This window comes from Furipterus horrens, unplaced genomic scaffold (genome assembly GCF_987537825.1).
Source record: "Furipterus horrens unplaced genomic scaffold, mFurHor1.1.pri manual_scaffold_1, whole genome shotgun sequence".
NCBI classification, from domain to species: domain Eukaryota; kingdom Metazoa; phylum Chordata; class Mammalia; order Chiroptera; family Furipteridae; genus Furipterus; species Furipterus horrens.
The window spans coordinates 42,184,362-42,204,237 of record NW_028327171.1 but is presented as its reverse complement, the minus strand read 5'-3'; the positions used below and the strand labels follow the sequence as shown (position 1 = coordinate 42,204,237).

General features: G+C 35.0%; 2 protein-coding genes across 3 annotated transcripts in view; one reads left to right on the top strand and one right to left on the bottom strand.

The window, feature by feature from the left end:
- The window catches only part of CCDC39 (coiled-coil domain 39 molecular ruler complex subunit), a 48,375-nt gene extending 43,300 nt beyond the window's left edge, over positions 1-5,075 (top strand). The window contains exons 16-20 of the mRNA XM_090274286.1: positions 294-400; positions 1,109-1,249; positions 1,395-1,571; positions 1,721-1,806; positions 3,939-5,075. Of these exons, the coding sequence (XP_090130412.1) occupies positions 294-400; positions 1,109-1,249; positions 1,395-1,571; positions 1,721-1,806; positions 3,939-4,095 (668 nt within the window). The 3' untranslated portion in view covers positions 4,096-5,075. The remainder of the gene's footprint in view (positions 1-293; positions 401-1,108; positions 1,250-1,394; positions 1,572-1,720; positions 1,807-3,938) is intronic.
- Positions 5,076-8,880: 3,805 nt separating this feature from the next.
- TTC14 (tetratricopeptide repeat domain 14) lies at positions 8,881-18,429 on the bottom strand. Of its 2 annotated transcripts, XM_090274268.1 has the most exons (12): positions 18,119-18,429; positions 17,553-17,677; positions 17,248-17,447; positions 16,243-16,327; positions 15,961-16,090; positions 15,301-15,456; positions 14,804-14,875; positions 14,284-14,403; positions 14,059-14,181; positions 11,922-12,039; positions 10,918-11,027; positions 8,881-10,135 (listed from the first exon to the last, which is right to left on the bottom strand). In XM_090274268.1, the coding sequence occupies exons 1-12, from the start codon at positions 18,274-18,276 to the stop codon at positions 9,220-9,222; spliced, it is 2,313 nt and encodes a 770-aa protein (XP_090130394.1). In that variant the 5' UTR covers positions 18,277-18,429; the 3' UTR covers positions 8,881-9,219. The 2 variants fall into 2 exon arrangements, 1 of the variants encoding a protein (XP_090130394.1); XR_016510558.1 differs by lacking the exon at positions 8,881-10,135 and having other exon boundaries at positions 10,966-11,027; positions 11,437-12,039.
- Positions 18,430-19,876: the final 1,447 nt, after the last annotated feature.

The following is a 19,876-nucleotide window of genomic DNA, read 5'->3' as shown; positions in this document are numbered from 1 at the left end:
CCCCTTAAAGTAAGTGCTCAGGTGTTATTTCCACTATTAATTCTAATGGTACAGCGTATCACTTCTCTAGGGGATTAATTTCCAATATGCAGAAAAGAGCAGCACATTAGTTGTTTTGTGTTGACTAAACAAGAGTGGTTACTACATATTCCCAAAATGTTTTTCAGTAAAAAGACAGAAGGAATTTAACCTTTCATTAGAAAAGTGTAGGAACTTTAATTAATATATGTAAGACTTTGATCATTTTTACACAGTATAGTAAAAATTTAAACTAAAAATTCCATAAATTCTAGGTGATGAGTATGAACTAAAAATTCAACTAGAAGAACAGAAAAGAGCTGCTGATGAAAAATACAGATACAAACAAAGACAAATCAGAGAACTACAGGAAGATATCAAGGTAAGTTTTACAAGCTTTAATAATAAGCCCTTAGTAGAAGTCAACTGTCATTATTATTATTATGTCTACTTTCTTATTTTGTACAAAGACAATTCTTTAGAAAAGTAGATAGTAAGAGATGTCTCATTTAAATGAGGGAAAAATAAGTGATTAAAGCATTAAACGGATAAAATCCCAGTGGTAAGCAGAAGATGGCCTCCTGATCATCACTTGTTAATTAGTTGATGAATCATTCCTAGTTAATTACAATCTATTCCTCTTTTACTTAATGTTCTTTTCATTTAATTCTTTAAAAATCACCTTAAAGATTGCTCCATAAAACAAAAAGAAATTGAAAGATAAAAATAACCTAGTACAAAGCAGTTACTAAAGCATATCACTGAAAGAGAAAACAAGATGCTTGGTAAGCAGGCTCTACATAAACTAGATTTTTTGCTAATAAAGTTGAACAGATGAATTGTGAATTTCTGAAAACTGCATGTGTTCAATAGTTTTTGAGTTAATTTTTCCAAGTACCATAAAAATACTTTCCAGTGGAATTATATGCAACACTTAATCCACAAAACCATCATACATATTATATACCAATAGAATGTATAGTATATGCACAAATAAATGAGTTAACATTAAATGAATACTTGACAAATGGTGTTATAAAAATTAAAAACTTATTTTGATTCTGATATTTTAATACTTTATTCTCTGCAGAGCATGGAAAATACTTTAGACGTTATAGAACATTTAACAAATAATGTCAAAGAAAAACTATCAGAGAAGCAGGCTTATTCACTTCAACTAAGTAAAGAAATTGAGGATCAGAAGCCAAAATTAGAGAGAGTAACTAAACAGGTATTGATATTGTAAAAAAACTGACCTGCCATATTTACATTTTTTGAAGTTCCAAATGGTAAGCCCAAATCCTCCTTCATCCATTAAAGAATAGTAAGTTCTGGAAAATAGGTTTATATAATAACTAACTACTGTTGACCAACAGTGTGCAAAACTCACCAAGGAAATCCGTCTTATGAAAGACACAAAAGACGAAACACTAGCAGAAGAAGACATCAACCTTCGTGAATTGAAACAGTTTCACAAGATCATTGACGAAATGTTGGTTGACGTCACAGAAAATGCTGAGATCCGTATTATCCTTCAAACATACTTTCGACAGGTAGTAACTGTATCTTCTAGTTAAATATAAATATTTCTTAAACACTTCATGAAAATAATTCATGGCATTCATCAAAGTGAAATCTAATTAAAAATATTCTCCTTCTAAAATGCAGTGGTACTAATGATTGCTATTGAATATTCTTCCAGAATGGTTTAGAACTACCTACAGCTGGTACAAAAGGCAGTCGTCAGAGTTCTAGATCTTCTTCACAGAGTTCACTATTATCAGCAAGGTAAGCAGAAGGTTGAAGTACCATCCCCTCAACTCTACCCGCAGTGAGCCAGCCCAGCCACTTCTACATTGCCACAGTGGCTGGACCTGCGGGTCCTCTCTACATCCTTACCTACCTGGTTGTCAGTGTCACAGATGCAGACACAGCCAGCAGAGCAGCTTTCTTTCCAACCTGTGTCTGGTGCCACCACTTCCACTATGGAACAGAATGCTCAGTGGGATAAAGCAGGGTGACATTTTGGAGGTTACGTCTAGCATGTTCAACCCTGCGTGGAGGGCAGGGGGGAAATTTTTAACCATAAAAGGGCAACTTAGATGTAGAGACAGATAAACAGTTGGGATTTGACTTTATTTATGCCACTTTAATGAATTGAAAAGGAAATTATTCTTTACTTTTGCAGTTTAGTGTTAATCCAGAATTTTATCATCAGGGATGTTCAATAAACACTCTGTGCTTTGGTGACAAAATAAAAGGCCCTTATCTCCTACACTCAATGGCCAGTTACTTTTCATTAGTCCGTATATGGATTTACAAAGATCAAAGGATGTCCTGAAAGATAGGTTTTAAATAAAAAGAACCATTTCTACATAAACATCGTGGGTGGGCACTTGAACAACCCTATATGGTCATAAAACATACATTTTTGAAACTTAGCATTTCAGAACTGTATAGCTAGTATTGATTTTCAAATGACCCCACCATTCTTCCCTCTAAACAGGTCTCTCACTTTCTTCTTCTGTTTTTTTCCACCACCATTTACCCCCCTATACCCTCTTCCACCTCCACTCACCCCCTATCCGCCCCCCGTGCAATCATCACACTGTTGTCCATGTTCATGAAGTCTGTTTCTTCTTTTTTGCTCAATCTCTCCACCCCTCAGCTTCCCCCTCCCAGAGCTGTCAGTCTGCTCTCTTACCTATGAATCTGTCTCTATTTTGCTTGGTAGATCAGTTTGTTCACTCAATTCCATGTATGAGTGAAAATATATAGTACTTGTCTTTTTCTGACTGGCTTATTTCACTTAGCATAATGTTTTCCAGGTCCAACGCACTACCTAATATCAAACTATACTATAAGACCATAGTAATCAAAACAGCATGGTACTGGCATAAAAACAGACATATAGATCAATGAAATAGAATAGAGCCCAGAAATAAACCTATACCTTTATAGTCAATTAATATTTGACAGAGGAGACAAAAACATACGATGGGCTAAAGATAGTTTATCCAACAAATGGCATTGGGAAAATTGGACAGATACGTGCAGAAAAATGAAAATAAACCACCTTCTTACACCACACACAAGAATAAACACAAAATAGATTTAAAGACTTAAATGTTAGACTTGAAACCATAAAAATCCTAGAAGAAAACAATGGCAATAAAATCTCAGACATTTCTCATAGCAATATTTTTTCTGATGTATCTTCTTGGGTAAAGGGAACACAGGAAAAATAAACAAATGGGACTATATCAAACTTTATAAAAAGTTTTTGCGCAGCAAAGGAAACTATCAACAAAATGAAAAGACAACCCACTGAATGGGAGAACATATTTGCCAATGATACATCTGATAAAGGGTTGGTATCCAAAATTTATAGAAGCCAACACCAAAAATAAAATTTAAAAATCCAATTAAAAAATGGGCCAAGGACCTGAACAGACACTTCTACAAGGACACAGGTGGTTAACAGACATGAAAAGATTCTCAACATCAGCAATCACTTTCTTCTCATATAATCTATCATTTTAATTACTTTGCCAATACCCAGACTCCCATGCCCCTCTTTTTGTTACCTTTTATGTTTAATGAATTTTGCAAACCTTGAATGCTTAATGATTCCATCTCTAAATTACCTACAGTTGAAAACATTTTCCTTATAGACGCATTTGTTGAACTATTTTTCTACTGGTTTAAAACATTATCCTCTTTTCCCTTAAAAAAAAACTGATTTGTTCATATTAATGGTCATGCTTTAAAAATTTATTATTAGCACTCTTAATATTAGGTACTTTTTGCTTTCTTTAATTACTTGTGGAATTATGGTATCTTTCACAATTAATGAGGGGCGGTCTCTATTAAAAATACATTTTTGAATTAAATTTATAATAATTGTTTTTTTTTTCTAGGTCATCTAGAAGTACAAGTACCTCTGCTTCTCAGACTTCAATTAAAGTATTAGAGCTAACCTTCCCAGATTCCTCTTCACCACCTGGCAGCACTTTGAGGCCAACTAGGGCTAGTAGTAGCTCTAGTAATGGTAAAAGCAACAAGAGTAGCGAGTAAACATTTTAATCTTTCCTTTGAACAAATTGTAAACACAAACACAACAATTTCACTTTTAAAGTAGTAAATTCTAGTCTATGCTTTTGGGTGCTGTATAATGATAAGAGTCCTGATGACATAATGTTGGAAAATGAAATGACCAGAGTTTTATCCAGTGGAAAATGTAAAAACTGGTAGTTAAAGAAAAAGTCAAGCCAAAGAAATGTTTAATTTTCTTATCCTTTTTCCTACCATCTTCTTCACATGGAAGGAAAGCAGTAATAGCTGATTTTAACAAGCCTGCCATGGAAACCAGGACGTAGCCTGGGCACAAATAAACTGTAGACATAATGATATTAAGGAAGACATTGAAGCTATCACTAGGTATTCTTCATACAAGTGTAGGGGCAAATGGATGTTTTTCATTGTTATTTTCATGTTATATTAGAAAAGTAGTTCACTTCTTCATTATTTCAGGCCAGCCATGCAACTCCATTCACTTAGAATCTTTCAGAAAGAAATTTTTAAAGATTCATAAAGAGTTTATAACACTACTAAAATTCTTATTTACCCTAGAAGATCCTGATTTTAAGTTTCCTTTATTCAAAGAAATATACTTCCTAGACTTTTGGCGGAGAAGTCTGTTTCTTCTTTGATATAATTAAAAAAATTTTTTAACCAAAAAATAGTATTACCCCTCACTTCTCCACCAAGAAAACAACTGATAGGAAAGAGATACAATAAAAATACAGCTTAAGTTTTTAGGAATCAAACACATAAAAGATTTTGCTCTCAAGATACAAACCACCAAGAATAAATAAGAATGTATTTTCAAATTTTCTTGATTTAATATAAAGAAAACTAGGTATGATTTGATTTGCAATAGGAATTCTATAAATGTAGAAGAGGCAGACCACCAGATATAGAATTAGTTATTCTAGTTAATACTTCATTATAACATGTCCCCAACAGTGTGAATGCTTTGAATACTGTGGAGTATGAGTACCATGTTATTAAACTAATTTTCAAATAAATGTATTAGAATCTAAATGCTTAAATGAGTATTGTCTCCTTCAAACCTTGGAAAAAATATGATAATTGTCATTGTGTAGAACTGTCATTTGCAGCCCCTTTTGAAAGGTAGTAGTGGTATTAAATGTTTGGTTATTATTTGAAAATATTACTACTTTTAGAAATAGCCAGCAATGGCATATCCAAGTCCAATGAATAAGATAAGTAAAAGAGCCAGATAACAAGATTTTTGCTGAAATATTGTTCTAATGCATAGGATTTGGTTTTGTGAGATTTAAAAATCAAATAATCTCTAGTTACTTTGGAAGTTCTTATTCTCTGCCCTATATTTCTTTGTAAATTACTTGGAACTTGAAATAATATCTACTATTGGAGGCAGGAATTGTATCTTACTAGCTCTGTGACCCTGGGAAAGTTATGCTTTTTTCATTTATAATATAGGGACATAACAGTTACCTACATCAAACATTCACTGAAATAATCAGATAATATATACAAAATGTTCATGGCCTGATACATAGGAACTGCACAATAAATTCTACCAATTACTGAGTTACCACCCAAAGCCTAGCACAGTATTTGTGGAATGATTAGGCTCTCTGGCCAACACAGAAGTCTACATTTAACTGTTAAATAAAGTAACAGTTTTAACTTCAGGATAATAATGCTAACTAATGAGACAAGGGATCAACTCCATTAGAACTGAATCTGGAGCTGTCTTAACATCCACCTGTTTTGCCAGAAAGTCATTTGCCATGGAAACCAGGACATAGCCTGGGCACATATAAACTGTAGACATAATGATATTAAGGAAAACACTGAAGCTTTCACTAGGTATTCTTGACAAGTATTTCCCAAATATTTTTTTTGCTGAGGTGGCATGTGTACTCTGCTTAAGTTAACTACGTCCCAGGAAAGAAGCTCTGGGTAAAACGGAAATTCACGCAGGCTGTGGTATAAGGTACTATCCCAATGCTGTTGGTACCTGAATGTAACATTAAGCCACAAAGATGGTTTGGGAAATTACAGTGCTGGTTGACAGTGATGCTCAAATAAATTTTATTAAATAAAAATGATGTATGTAAAATTCTGAGGTTGTACTAGGAATTCCTAAAGGTCAAGGGTTATGTCAAGAGAATTTCACTCTTTAAAACACACTAGTATGTAACCCTATATAGTGACACTGGAGCTCTAATACATAGAAACGGGGGACTCTTTCAAGATGAGTCTCTTAGTGCAAAGAATAATGTCCGAATGACTAATTCCCCCTGATACTACCTATTGTTTCTGACCAGTTTCTTTCTGGTTATAGTCAATTAATATTCAACAGAGGAAGCAAGCACATACAATGGGCTAAAGATAGTTCATTCAATAAATAGTGTTGAGAAAGTTGGACAGATATGTGCAGAAAAATGAAGCTAGACCAGCTTCTTACACCACACACAAAAATAAATTCAAAATGGATCAAGACTTAAATGTTAAACCCAAAACCATAAAAATTGTAGAAAAACATATAGGCAGCAAAATCTTGGACATTACTCATAGCAATTTTATCTGATATATCTCCCCAGACAAGGGAAACAAAATAAACAATAAACAAGTGGGACTACATCAAACTAAAAAGTTTTTGCACAGCAAAGGAAATCCTCAACAAAATAAAGACAACCCACAGAATGGGAGAACATATTCACCGATACATCTGAAAAGGGGTTAATATCCAAAATTTACATAGAACTGAGACAACTCAACACCAAAAATCCAAACAACCATATTTAGAAAATGCGCTAAGGACCCGAGGAGACACTTCTCCAAAGAGGATGTATAGATGGACAACAGATATGTGAAAAGATGCTCAATGTCACTAATCATCAGATAAGTGCAAATTAAAACCACATTGAGATATCACCTCACCCCTGTCAGAATGGCTATCATCAGTAAATCAATAAACAAGTGCTGGTGAGGATGTGGAGAAAGGGGAACCCTTTTGCACTGTTGGTGGGAATGTAGACTGGTGCAGCCACTGTGGAAAGCAGCATGCAGATACCTCAAAAAATTTAAAATGGATCTGCCTTTTGACCCAGTGATCCCACTTCTGGGAATATACTGAAGGAACCCAAAACACTAATTCAGAAGAACATAAGCACCCCTATGTTCACTGCGGTGTTATTTACAATCACCAAAGTATGGAAGCAGCCCAAGTGTCCATCAGTAGATAAGTGGATAAAACAACTATGGGGCATTTACAGTGGAATACTACTCAGCCGTAAAAAAGAAAATTTTACCAGATGCAACATATGGATAGACCTGGAAGACATATGGTAAGTGAAATTAAGCCAGTGAGAGAAAGACAAGCACCATAAGATTTCACTCATATATGGAATCTAATGAGCAAACTGACCTAACAAGCACAACAGACTGATTCGTAGAGTAGGATAACAGCTAAAAGTGGGGTGGGGGAGGTTATGGGCTGGAGGGATGTAGCAAAAAGGGAAAAGGACTCATGGATATGGACAACAGTGTGGTGACTGTTTGTGTGTGCGGGGGTATGGGTATAAGGGGACTAAACAGTAATGGAAAAAAAATGATTTTTTTAAAAAAAATGAGCTTCTTGGTACAAAGACTAATGTCCAAGTGACTAATTCTCCTGATACTACCTATTGTTTTTGACCAATTTCTTTCCGTTGCATTGCAAGAGTTTTAACTAAATCATCTGGCTCCCATCACTGAAGTCTGAAGGTCACAAATAACATATACCCAGCTATACTTAAAAGTTTTGATATTTTACGGTTGGCAAGAATGGTGAGACAGAACAAGGACTGAAAGTGTACTCCTCACTCATGCTCTTGGACTTTTGTAGATACTCACCTATCCCCCAACCCATCCATCCATTGTCATCATGAACTGGACATGAATTGTAGTCTTTAAAGGCTCATTATCATTCACAGCGCCTAGAACCTTAAATTGGAAAAATTCTAAAGTCCACTATAAACACAACACCTATGACCTCTATCTCCCAACTAATAACTATAGTGTTTTCAATAATCTGGAGAGGAGTCTCACAGCCCAAGTCCCTTCTTCAACCCAAGTCCCTTCCTCAGCTCTAGCTGCTGTGAATTTATTCTGAGTAAATCCAGGCTCTGTTGGCTTAGTCATTTATTCAGACTCTGAGAAAAGATGCATCACAAGGAGAGCATCAGGGGAGAGGAGGTGTCAGGAAGAAAAGCAAAATTTCAGGCCAGCTCTATTTAAAAACATGGCCAGTGTGCTCCAAACTGGACTTGTGCAATACTAGGATATCCTAGTTTTCTTTCTTGCTAGAAAAAAATCAATTTATATTGTATTTCTCTTGCCACTATTGTTTTTTGCTAAAGGATTCTTTTCTATTCTGATCCATTCTTATCTGGAATAGTCTCTGAAGTCTTGCCAATTAGGGCAATACTGCTAAGCAATAAAGTAAGGAACAGAAAGAAAGAGAAGGGGGAGGGGGGGGAGAGGAAGAAAGAAAGGAAAATGGACCTCTATTCAATTTTCATGGCTTTATTCCTAAGGTATTTGTTAAGCTGGTACACAAGTCTGTTTTAATTGAATCTGGCTTTAGAGGCCAATTAGATAAGACAGATAATCTGCGTACCATTTTAAAACAAAAGTTATATAAAGATTTAATATTTAAATAATATAAAATGGTACTTAAAGAACACTTAAATGTATCTTTCAAAGCTGAGGGCTTTTAAGAGAAAAGAGGATGAAATAATTTTTGATGAAAACAACCCAAGAGTTCAGTGCACAAATTTAATTTTCTCTCAAACAGCAGGATAAGGTAGACCTAAGGAAGTCTCATATACCATAATACAATGAATAAACAAAACTTTGAGAATTCTTTAAATGAAGTTGAAATCATCAAGAAATACTGTACATAAACATATATGAAAGCCTACAAATCAAGCTGTAAAAGAGGACCTACAACTAAAACAAATAAAAGAGAATACCTAAAAATCATTTGCTTTCAATCTCTACAAATAAAATGTCTTCAGAAGCACAGAGTTCTGCACTGGACTGTTATGACTAAAAGACCCAAAACTTTCATTAATAGCCTGTACTGACTCCCTTGACCTGTTAATTTTTTTGCTTATTTCCTTTTTCTTTCTCAAATGCAGCTATCTGATTAAATATATTGAGTAAATTTTGAGGTAAATTTTTTTTAACTCCGCTTTCTGAATGCTCTTTGCTATTTAGTTCATCTTTTTTTGAACCCTCTGTTTTAATATCCTCCTCATAATTACCCTCTCTTTCATATTCTCTATTTTTACTTAATTGGTATCTTTGCTCATGTCTACTGAAATCACGTGATCCAGAATAAGCATATTTTTTGTATTTTTCAACTGACTTTGAAGAGTGGTCTGAGCTTGCCGGTGAAGTGGAATACCTCACAGAACCTGGCTCCAACTTTCTATAGTGCTCTTTTCTTCCCTCTGTATCTTTTTCAAATTTTCTATAACCATAAAATTTTAACTTGTCTTCTGGATTCTTAGAGAAGGAATCTGAGGAATCTCTTCTACTGGAAAAATGTCTTTCAGACTTATATGGCTTTTCTGTTTTGCTACTACCTGCCTGAGTTTTATAGGTATTATAAAAATCTCTTGGATCTTCAGACCTACCTCCAAAATCATCCGGAACATCAACTGACGATGAAGAGAGGGGGCAACTATCTTTCTCTTTTATCTGTTTCTTTTGATATGGTACCCTATCTTGCTTTTCCAGTAGTTTTTCCATTTCTTGTCTTTGGTTAAGAAAAGATGCTGAAGTATTGGCTGGAACTGGGAAGTACTCATCTTTCCTAGTCTGATCTATCTGATTTGAGGATGCCTTAGCTGAATGCCTTTTGGAACTTCGAGAAGACTCTGAACGGCTCCTCTTATGTTTCTTATGCCGTTTGTGACCAGGAGAGGATGAAGATGATGAGGAAGAAACTGATTCATCACCAGAAGAAACACTTGAAGAAGAAGTTGATTTCCTTCTTTTCTTCTTTAGCCTAAAAAAGTAGTTAATTCATCAGATGTGAAGCACACGAATGTTTCCTAATTATTCATATATATTTTAGTTCTATTTTGTTCCCCTTAAAAATTTCATAAAAGTTGTGGCTTAGATAAGCAATTATAATAATTTTAGTTACTGTAAGATCCAATTTTACCATCAAGCACTACTTTTAGGAAAAAACAGTTGAGGCTCTTAGCAAATCCATTTCTATAAGACACAATGACATTTCTAGCATTACCTTAAAAATAAATTCACTTACACACATAAGAGAGAATTAGAATTTTCTATCTGGCTACTCCAGAGTGAAGGTTGTTTTTCCACCTCAGCACTACTGATATTTTGTTGGGAGTGTAGGGTTGCAGAGGTCCTACAAAATCACTGTAGGATGTCTAGCAGCACCCCTGACCTCTGTCCACTAGATGCCGGTAGCACTCTACCAGCATGACAACCAGAAGTGTCCCCGGGGGAAAAAACTGCCCTCAGTTGAGACCCACTGCTCTATTTCTAAAACCTTTCTCCCTAAAACACAGATAATTAAAATAACATCATGTATTTTAAATTTAAGGTTAATTGTTTTTAGCCCCAGATTTCCAGCTTTAGAATTCTGCTTTCCTTAATCTCTCATAAAAAAAGAAGTTTATGGTTCTTATAATTGCCAAGAAAAACTAGTTATGATTTGAAATACTTCTATATTTTTACTTACTTTACCTCCATATGGCACCGTGGTTCAACTCAGTAGTTGCTTTAAGTTAAAAAATACTAAATATTATAGTTTACCTTTTCTCCTCTTTTAAAAGCTTACGCAACTTTTCTGCACTTGTTTCTATTTTCTTTGTTTTCTGCTTTTCTTCCTTTTCAGCTTGTTTTTCTCTTAATTCCAAAGATTTCTTTTAGAACCCAGATATCGGAAAAAACCACACGTTAAAAACAGCAGAATACAGAAAACCCAGTTTTCAACACCCCCCCACCAGAAACCAAATGTGGTATGCCCAGATCACCATATATTCAGCATTAAACAAGTATTTTTAACATATAAAAATTAATCATATAGATGTTTGGCATTAATCATTGGAATAACCAGAACAGTTTTGAGGACCATATTGCAGTAGGTATTCCATGAAAAAAAGGGGAAGCCATTGCATTGGTACCCATAACCCAGAGTGCAAGAAAGGGGAAAAAAATAAAAATTATTTTAAAACATTAAAATGTGAACAGGACACAGATTTTATAAAATAAAATTCAAATAAATTCCATTAAGGTGAATTGAGGGGGAAATCAGCATGTTCAAATACAAACCATTTAAAAAATAGCACAGCCCAGTTGGATGCATGATTACATAAGGTATCATTTTCCAGTGTGAGGGTGGGGATGAGCAGCACCAGATGTCACAGACACAGCAGCAATGGTCCAATTCAGAAGAAAATGCATGAGAAAACATCATCATCAGTATTACAGGAAAAGACAGTTTAAAATATCTCTCAAAAAGATTTTTAGAATTAGCCCAATTACAGTAACATCACTGAATTTTGCAACCACCAGGAAAGCTCACATACCAAATTCATGTAATCAGAATTTTCTCCTAAGGCTATTTTTACTTTTGAGTACTAACAAATAAAAGAGGCATTGTGAAGCAACGTGAAAACCAATTAGGAAAAGCTGTATCTAAAAAGAAACTTTTCACAATGCCTTAAGTTTTCTAGAATAGTTTTCCACAAGAGAAAGTTAAGTTTTGGCATTAATTTCAAGTATCACTAAATTTGTAAGAGGAAATAAAGAATCACCTGCATATATTTGTGAAGCTTCTGTAAAGCATCCTCTGCATCTTTAAAAGTGTCATCCAAATCCAAAGCTTTCTTATAATAACTTTCAGCATTTAGAAACTTTTCTTCTTCTTCTAACCTAAATTTGAAAGGAAGATTTAGCTTTTTTTTTTGGTAAAAACAAAAAAGTGCTCAAACATGCATATAGGTCAGAGATTTATATGAGAAAACTTAAAAGGAAAAAACTGTGTTCAGCAAATTATTTTCCAAATTGAAAAATGCCTACACCATAAGCTTTTTACTACTATTTCTTTATTAAAGAGACCATGTGAAACCACATAAATCAGAACCAAGCCAAACCAAACTCACGGTATAGGGAACAAACAGGTAGTTGCCAGAGGCAGGTGTAGGGCATGAATGAAATGGGTAAGTGTTCGAAAAGCACAAACTTTCAGTTTTAAGAATAAATAAGTTTTGGGAATGTAATGTACAGCATGGACTATAATTAATAATACTGTATTGTGTATTTAAAAGCTGCTAAGAGTAATCTTAGTAGTTCTCACCACAATTAAAAAAAATAATTTGTAACTGTGTGTGGTGAGGGATGTTAATCAGACTTGTGGTGATCATTTTGCAATACATACATAGTATATTAAACCATTATGTTGTACACCTGACAGTAATATACTGTTATATGTCAATTATACCTCAATTTGAAAAACAAAATAAACTCTAAAATAAGAAAATCAAATAGGAATCCATTACGGGTAACTAAAGCCATACTGCAGGTCTAGCATTGGCATTTTAGTATAATGCATCTGAAAACACACCAACTGATATCTTCTGTAAATAAATATAGTACGATCTTGAGCTTTTAGCACAGAACTATTTTCTCAGAATATTTACTGTTAAAGTTGGAAATACCAACACATGCATGTATATCACAACTAGTCTGCAGATAAGATCATTATCAGATGATGCTGAAAAGTCCATGCTATGAAAAATCAGAATTAGAAAATTTCGATATAGAGCAGGGAAAGAATTTTATAAAATATTTTCAGTTTTTACAAAGTAGGAAAAAGTAATTACTGTAAAACAAATTAAGAAAATCCCAATGGCTTCAATAGGATAACTTTTAGTCAGATGGGGTGGGGAGTAAGGGACTTGTCAAAGACAACAACATTTATGGCTTGGGCAACTGAATAAGTGGTGGTTATCCACTTAGTAAAAAGACACCAATACATGGGTAACAAAACAATGGGTAACAAACCACATCTAAGTAGGTACTAGCTATCTACCTAGTGAGAAAGCAAAAAGCTGCTGCAATCACTTAAATCCAAGCAGAAGTTCATATGAGTTAAAGCCAAATACTGCAAAGTCTTATTAATTAGAATTCTAGTATGATCATACAAACTGGAATGATCAGGCAAATTCATGAAAAAGAGATAATTCTATTTTAAAAAATGGATAGTAAAAAGATGCTATTAGTTATAAACTGGTTTTTAATCAGGCTGCTAGCAAATTGTAAGTATTATATTTCTTCAAAATATTTTATATATTATACTAGTCGATTAACTCATTAAATATTTATGATACAATTACTATGCAAAGTATTATGCCAGTATCTCAGGAGTATAACAAGTTATCGGGTTTGTTCTATTTGTTCTTAATAATTTTCTCTTTCATTTAATATGTGTTTGTGGATTCTTCTGGACAGAGTAGAGCAATAAACTGAATGTAACAGTGATATCTTATAATTAAAAACAGGAGTTCTCAATTTATATTTCTGGCATTCTTCCACTAAAATGATGAAATGAATTAGAAATTAAATTCCTCTCTATTAAAACTTCTGGTGTGTGTCCTGGAAAAGGATATTTACCTAATTTATTGTACCTTTATATTTACATTTCTATGTAATGAGAACAGATATTCAGAACAACAAACTCAAAAGTCACTAAAATATCTCCAATTAGAAAAAACCTTAGTAATAAGCAAAAAATAAGTAGAAAATTTAAAAAATATTTTCAACCAAAATTGAAATTAAGATTGTTCTGAATTAAGTGAGTTAAAGATGCTGTTTTCTTAAGTTCAAGACTTTATAGTACCAGTAGCTGGTTGAACATCAGATCTCTAATATCGAACAAAATCTGACACTTACTGCCCTCCTCTTTCGACAAGTGTCTGGCAGAGATATTTTCTTGCATTCCTGTGAGTTGGACAGTTTTCCAATGCAAGCTCAAAATCTTCTATTGCTTTGTTCAGACTTCCTTTTGTTGCGTATCTAGAGATATGAAACAATTAAGAGGAACTTATCTGTGGGCTATTCATAAATCTTGTACACATTCACCTTGTAAATATTCCTTAAAACCAATGATTTACTTACAATGCTCCACGGGCTACCAAAGCTTCCACATTTTGTTTGTCTATTTCCAGAGCCTTATTGTATTCATTCATAGCATCCACGTGGCGCCCAACCTTAAAATAATCAACTCCAATCTTCACACTAAAAAAATATTTGTAAAACATCACAAACATTTCTCAGAATATCCAAACAGAATGTTAGCATGGATAAAATCTTAAAGCAAATCAAATTTGGCTAATATTTAGTCTTCTATCCTCTCCATATACCTAAGAAGTATTCTGCCTTTGGATAGTTTTGCAACAAATTTTATGAAATCCAGATATCAATATACTAATTATTTTGAAAAAAATTTTAATGTTGGCTAAAACTGAAGTCTGTTAAATTTACAAAATAACAGCATTTATACCTATAAGAAAGCTAATGTCAAAAACTCACTTTAATTCATTCATAAACAAATTTGGTCCTGATGACATAAGAATTCTTGCCTTATCTTAACTTTTTAGGTTAGATAATGCAATTGTTAAAGACAAAATCTTCATACCATTTTAAAGCCCAAGATGCAGACTGTTTCTGTCTTAATGCAGAAGCAAAATCATCTTCAGAGAAACTTTTGCTATTAAAGAAAGTAAAAGTCAAACTTTATAAATCCTTTTTTTTGTAACTACAGTCCACTCTGCTTGACAGATAACAAAATCTCAACAAGGAAAAAGTGAAACTCAAGAAATTTGTATACCATTTACACTCACAAATTTTTTTGAACTCTTAGGAATAACTATTATTTTTAAACATTATTTTTCTTTAGCATATACATAAAATTCCTATAAATTTTCTGTATCTTTCTCTGTTCACATAATACACATCTAATCACTGATAAGAGACATAATTTAATTTCAGAAGACAGGATCATCTAGTTCATCCAACCTTTGTCATATTGCCACCTCTAGGCTTAGTATAGTCAAATATGTCCCTCAGTTATGCAGCTTTTGAGCTCAGCACCATTCACCTAACCACTTAATAAATAACACTGATTTACTATACCTCTGTAGGCCTCTCATTAAAGATGGTGGATTAGATTCATCTATTCCTAGTTTTCCTAGAAGGAATTCAACTACTCCTGGATTAACAAATCCCAAGGAACTTTGCATGATATTGTCGTAGGATTCCAAAGAATTGCTATTTAGTTCAACACTTCTCCTTAAAAACAAACAAACAAAAAACACACATACAATAAAAATATAAAAATGATTACCATAATTAGCATGTCCTATTTCTGTTAAAGAAAATAACATTATCACATGAGGTTTAAATACTTATATTATTTTTATACATGAAGGTGTGGCAATATCATGCCTTGGTTCCTTTTATCAAGTTTGAAGAAATTTAAAGGCTATAAAAATACAGTAAGCATACTTTGAAATAGAAATTAAAATTTACTTCGCTGTTAGAAGTTGGACAAAATTTGCTGTTTTTAAAAAAAAAGATTTTATTTATTTATTTTTAGAAAGAGGGGAAAGGACACGAATGTGTGGTTGCCTCTCACACCCAGAACTGGGGACCTGGACTGTAACACAGGCATGTGCCCTGACTGGGAATCGAACAAGTGACCCTTCGGTTCACAGGCTGATACTCAATTCATTGAACCCCACCAGCTAGGGCAAATTTGCTATATTTTAGTCAAGAAATTGTTTTTGCAATTACCTGTAATACAAAGGAAGCTCTTCAGAACTAATCACACCTAATTTAATACCAGATAGGTGCGGTGGAAGAGATGAGTTATAGAGAGATACTGCAAGCTTTTCATGATATCTGTCAATATCCTTGATTCCAGCTTAAAAAAAATAAGAAAACTAAACTGATTAACAAGAAAATGTAACCCCCCATCCTTGTTTCAAACACTATTCTTATTAAACTGTATTTTCAAAATTAAAACAAGAAATCTGACAACTGTTGTTTTTTTATTAATATGATGAAATCGATCACCTCGAATGATATCACCAGTCTGATAATATGATAAAGGATCCCCATGGTTACTGTGAGAAGGTACATCTCTTAATGGACAAAGAGCCTGCAAGGAGAAGTATTTTAGAACAGACATTCCATTCTTTGGTGATAAGAGTCTTCTTTTATCCTAGTTGTTCAGCATAAACAGCTAACAGTTGACATAAACTTAAAAAATCAACTAGCACCCTTAAGTCTAAATTTAAGTAAGGATGTCAATTATAAGTAATTTCTGTGCCCAAACACAATTAAACAAGGTTTTTAGATTTAGTTAAAAAACTAAAATCTCATGAAACTTGCAATTAGTTTTAGGAACCAAATATAAGTATGGATGATAGGAAAAAAGATATTTTGCACTTGTAAAAATGAAACAAAAATGTCAAGTAAGAGAATTCCAATGAAATGTGAATTATCCAAATTTTATGTCTATTAACCAGTCTGTGACACCTTCTGTTTTTTTCCTTTTCATCTACCTTGATAGACAGCAAATATCAAACCTTTTCAAGTGACACATCATTTCAAATTCAAGACTAGTCAACTCTGGCAAAGTATTTTATAATGTACAAATAACATTCAATCACTGTAAATATATAAGTAGGCCAGAAATTTATTTCTAAATTATCCGTATGCAAGTATCTAATGCCAATTACTCAATAATTAAGAATACATTCAGCTAGAAAAAATAAGCCCCAAATACCAATCAATCTCACCATACCAACTGATATCTCTTATAATTTGAAAAAGGACCTCACTCCTGCCAACCAAGGGGACCAAAAAAAAACAAACCAGAAATGGAGGAGTAACTCTATCACTTCTAATAATTTTTTAAAAAGAAAAAGATACCCTATTTTTTCAATTAAAATATTTAATTCTCAAAACTGTCAGTAGAGTACACTTAAGCACAACTCAATGCAAAGACCTAACTCATGCATTGAAATGACTAGCAAAAATACAAGCAATCAAATAACTGAAAAGTGAGTAACTTACTGTGATTTCTAAGTGAGATATATCTCTCATGATACCACTGCCTAAACAAATCAACACCATGAAAAATCCAAATTCCCGAATGGAACTAATTCTTCCAATCACTATATCTCCACGCTCTATATCTCGGAAAAACAGCTCTCTCCGATCCATACTAGGTATTTCCATAAATTGCTCTAAAGGAGGCATGACTGCATAAGAATCTGAAAAAAATAATTAACAAAATTACTAACCCTAGTTTTGTGTTCTGCTTTATCTTAATTACTTTTAAACTAACCGCAATGAAAAGATTTTAAGACTCAACTCACCTTCACTGTCTTCATTAACTTCAGATATGGCAGGTGCATCTGATTTCCAGGAAAGTGCAAAAAGCAGATCCGCTTTTTTGGAAATGAATTTTTGTATTTCGACGTTGTCGACTCTCTTCTCTTTTCTTTAAAAAAAAAAACAACAACAATAATAAAATTTACGAAAACTGGTTTACTTGCAAAACCTTTTAGTACGTCCAAGCTTCTGTTTTCATGGTCCAACGGGGTCCATCCTAAGTTCCAGCCCGTACACCCTCCGAGAAAGTTTTAATCGGGGATTCCGTCACTCCCCAGCCTGTAGTTGTTAATAAGTGACGCCTGCGGCCCCAGATACGAATGCCCAAGGGAGTTTTAGCTAAAGAATCGGCGCCTTTTCTAAGCAATTATTAGAGAAAAAGTTCATCCTGCATTGCCCTCAAAAAGACGCGCAGACCCTCCTGCCTCCAGCCCTCAGCACAAGCGTCAGTGCTCACGTGCTCCAGGCCATGGCTCCGCTCCCTCTGCGGTAGTGGAGCCCCGAGCTGGGTCCCCTCTCCCGTCTCGCAGGGACACCGCCGTTCCATTACCTGCCCTGTAACTGCTGCTGCAGCGGGCCCCGGGCAGACTCAGCCGCCGACCCCAGGAGATTCCGAAAGTGTAGATTGTCCTGCTGTTCGCTACGGAGCAGGGACAGCAGTGACGGCCCGTGGTAATTCAGTGACTGCCGCAGAAGGTCCCGGTCCATGGTTATAAATTGCAGGGCTCAACTACCGGCGGGGTCCAAGCCCCCCGGTTCCCTGACTCCCGGATCAGTGTCCACTACTTTAGCCCCGTGGTCCTGGAGGCTGAGCAAGGGGCCCGGAAGCCGCCGGAAGCACACATCACCAAGAACTTAAGAGTTGCCTCCCGGAAGTATTCTGGAGGCGCCCAAGCCTCGGTCTCGCGAAATTGAGCGAGACTACGGAAGCCTGAAGGATGAAACCAAGCCTTTCCTCAGTTAGTGGCTGTCTACGGCTCCGAGGGAGCGGTGTGTGTGAGAAGGTTACTTTTTAAAATTTCCTTGGTATTATTCCATGGCAATGGCTCGAGCTTTAATCTAGGATAAATAATAATTCATGTTTTAATTTAGGGAGAAGCATGTAAGTCGTCGGCAGCCGTCCGTCTCGAGAGACGATGGTGTAGCTTCTTAAGAGTCCATCTGCACCGCCGAGAATGGCTGTGCAGTCCGACTCGGGAGTGACATGGTATCTGTCTCCTCCCGTGCGATGACGCTGAAGCTACAGAGCCTGGGCAGGGTAATATGGAAGGTCTGCTGTTGCCCATGCAGCAGACCCCCCCCTCTCTTCGCAGCTGAAGGGTCCAAGGGAAAGACGGAGTCGATACAGCTTGGGTACCAGTGCCCCAAACGGGTGAGAACTCCAAACGAGCCACCAAGGTTCTTCCCTCAAAGTACTAACTGGATAAATCACTGCCTAAGTCTCAGGCATCACCACACCAAAACGAGTGTTTGGTAGGCTCAAGGGCAGAAGAAAGGCAGGGCAAAAACATTTGTTAAGCATTGTAATTGTGTTCTCCATCCATAACCCCGTTCACTGTTAGTTACTTTACCATTAACTCAAAACTAGAATGGTTTCAATGCCTAGACGTATGCTTTCTTTGTTTCTTTTTTCTTTTGTCCAAGTGGGTTCTCCAAATTCAGTGCCCATGAGGTTTACCGTATGGTGTAGTGCACACCTACAGCCAATATACTGTACATATGGGTAAGTAAAGTCATTTTTCAAAGGTAATTGTTACTTAGGCTTTTTTCCCTGTTACTGACGGCTTTACTGGAAAACTTAACCACTGTTATCTCATATACTCCCATTTAAGAGCCTGAGGAAACAGGCCCAGAGAATCTCAGTACATAAATTGATCAACGTTCTCTTGCTGGTAAAAGGTAGAGGGCGGATTCCAACTTGGCCTTAACAGACTCCTCACAGGCAGGGTTGCTGGAGAGTGTATTTATGATCTAGAAGGACTAACTTTAATTTTAAGAATAAGTTTTATTTCAATATAAATGTGTTTTATTTCAATGTATTAAAATCTGTACCACTTAACTATGTGTAGTTTAGTATAGTCCGCTTGAACAAAAACAAATGGTAGCACTTATTCTGCTCCATCTCCAGCTACAGGTCTTTGGGGATATCAATTTACCTTTCAGTGTTTCAGCACCTGGATAGAAGACCCAACCCAGAATATAGTGTATGCTGCCACACTGTTTTGTGAAAAATTCAGGCAAATAGATAGGTAAACATTACTGAGACTTGAGAAAATGCAACAAAGAAGAATTCAAGTTTAAAAGATAA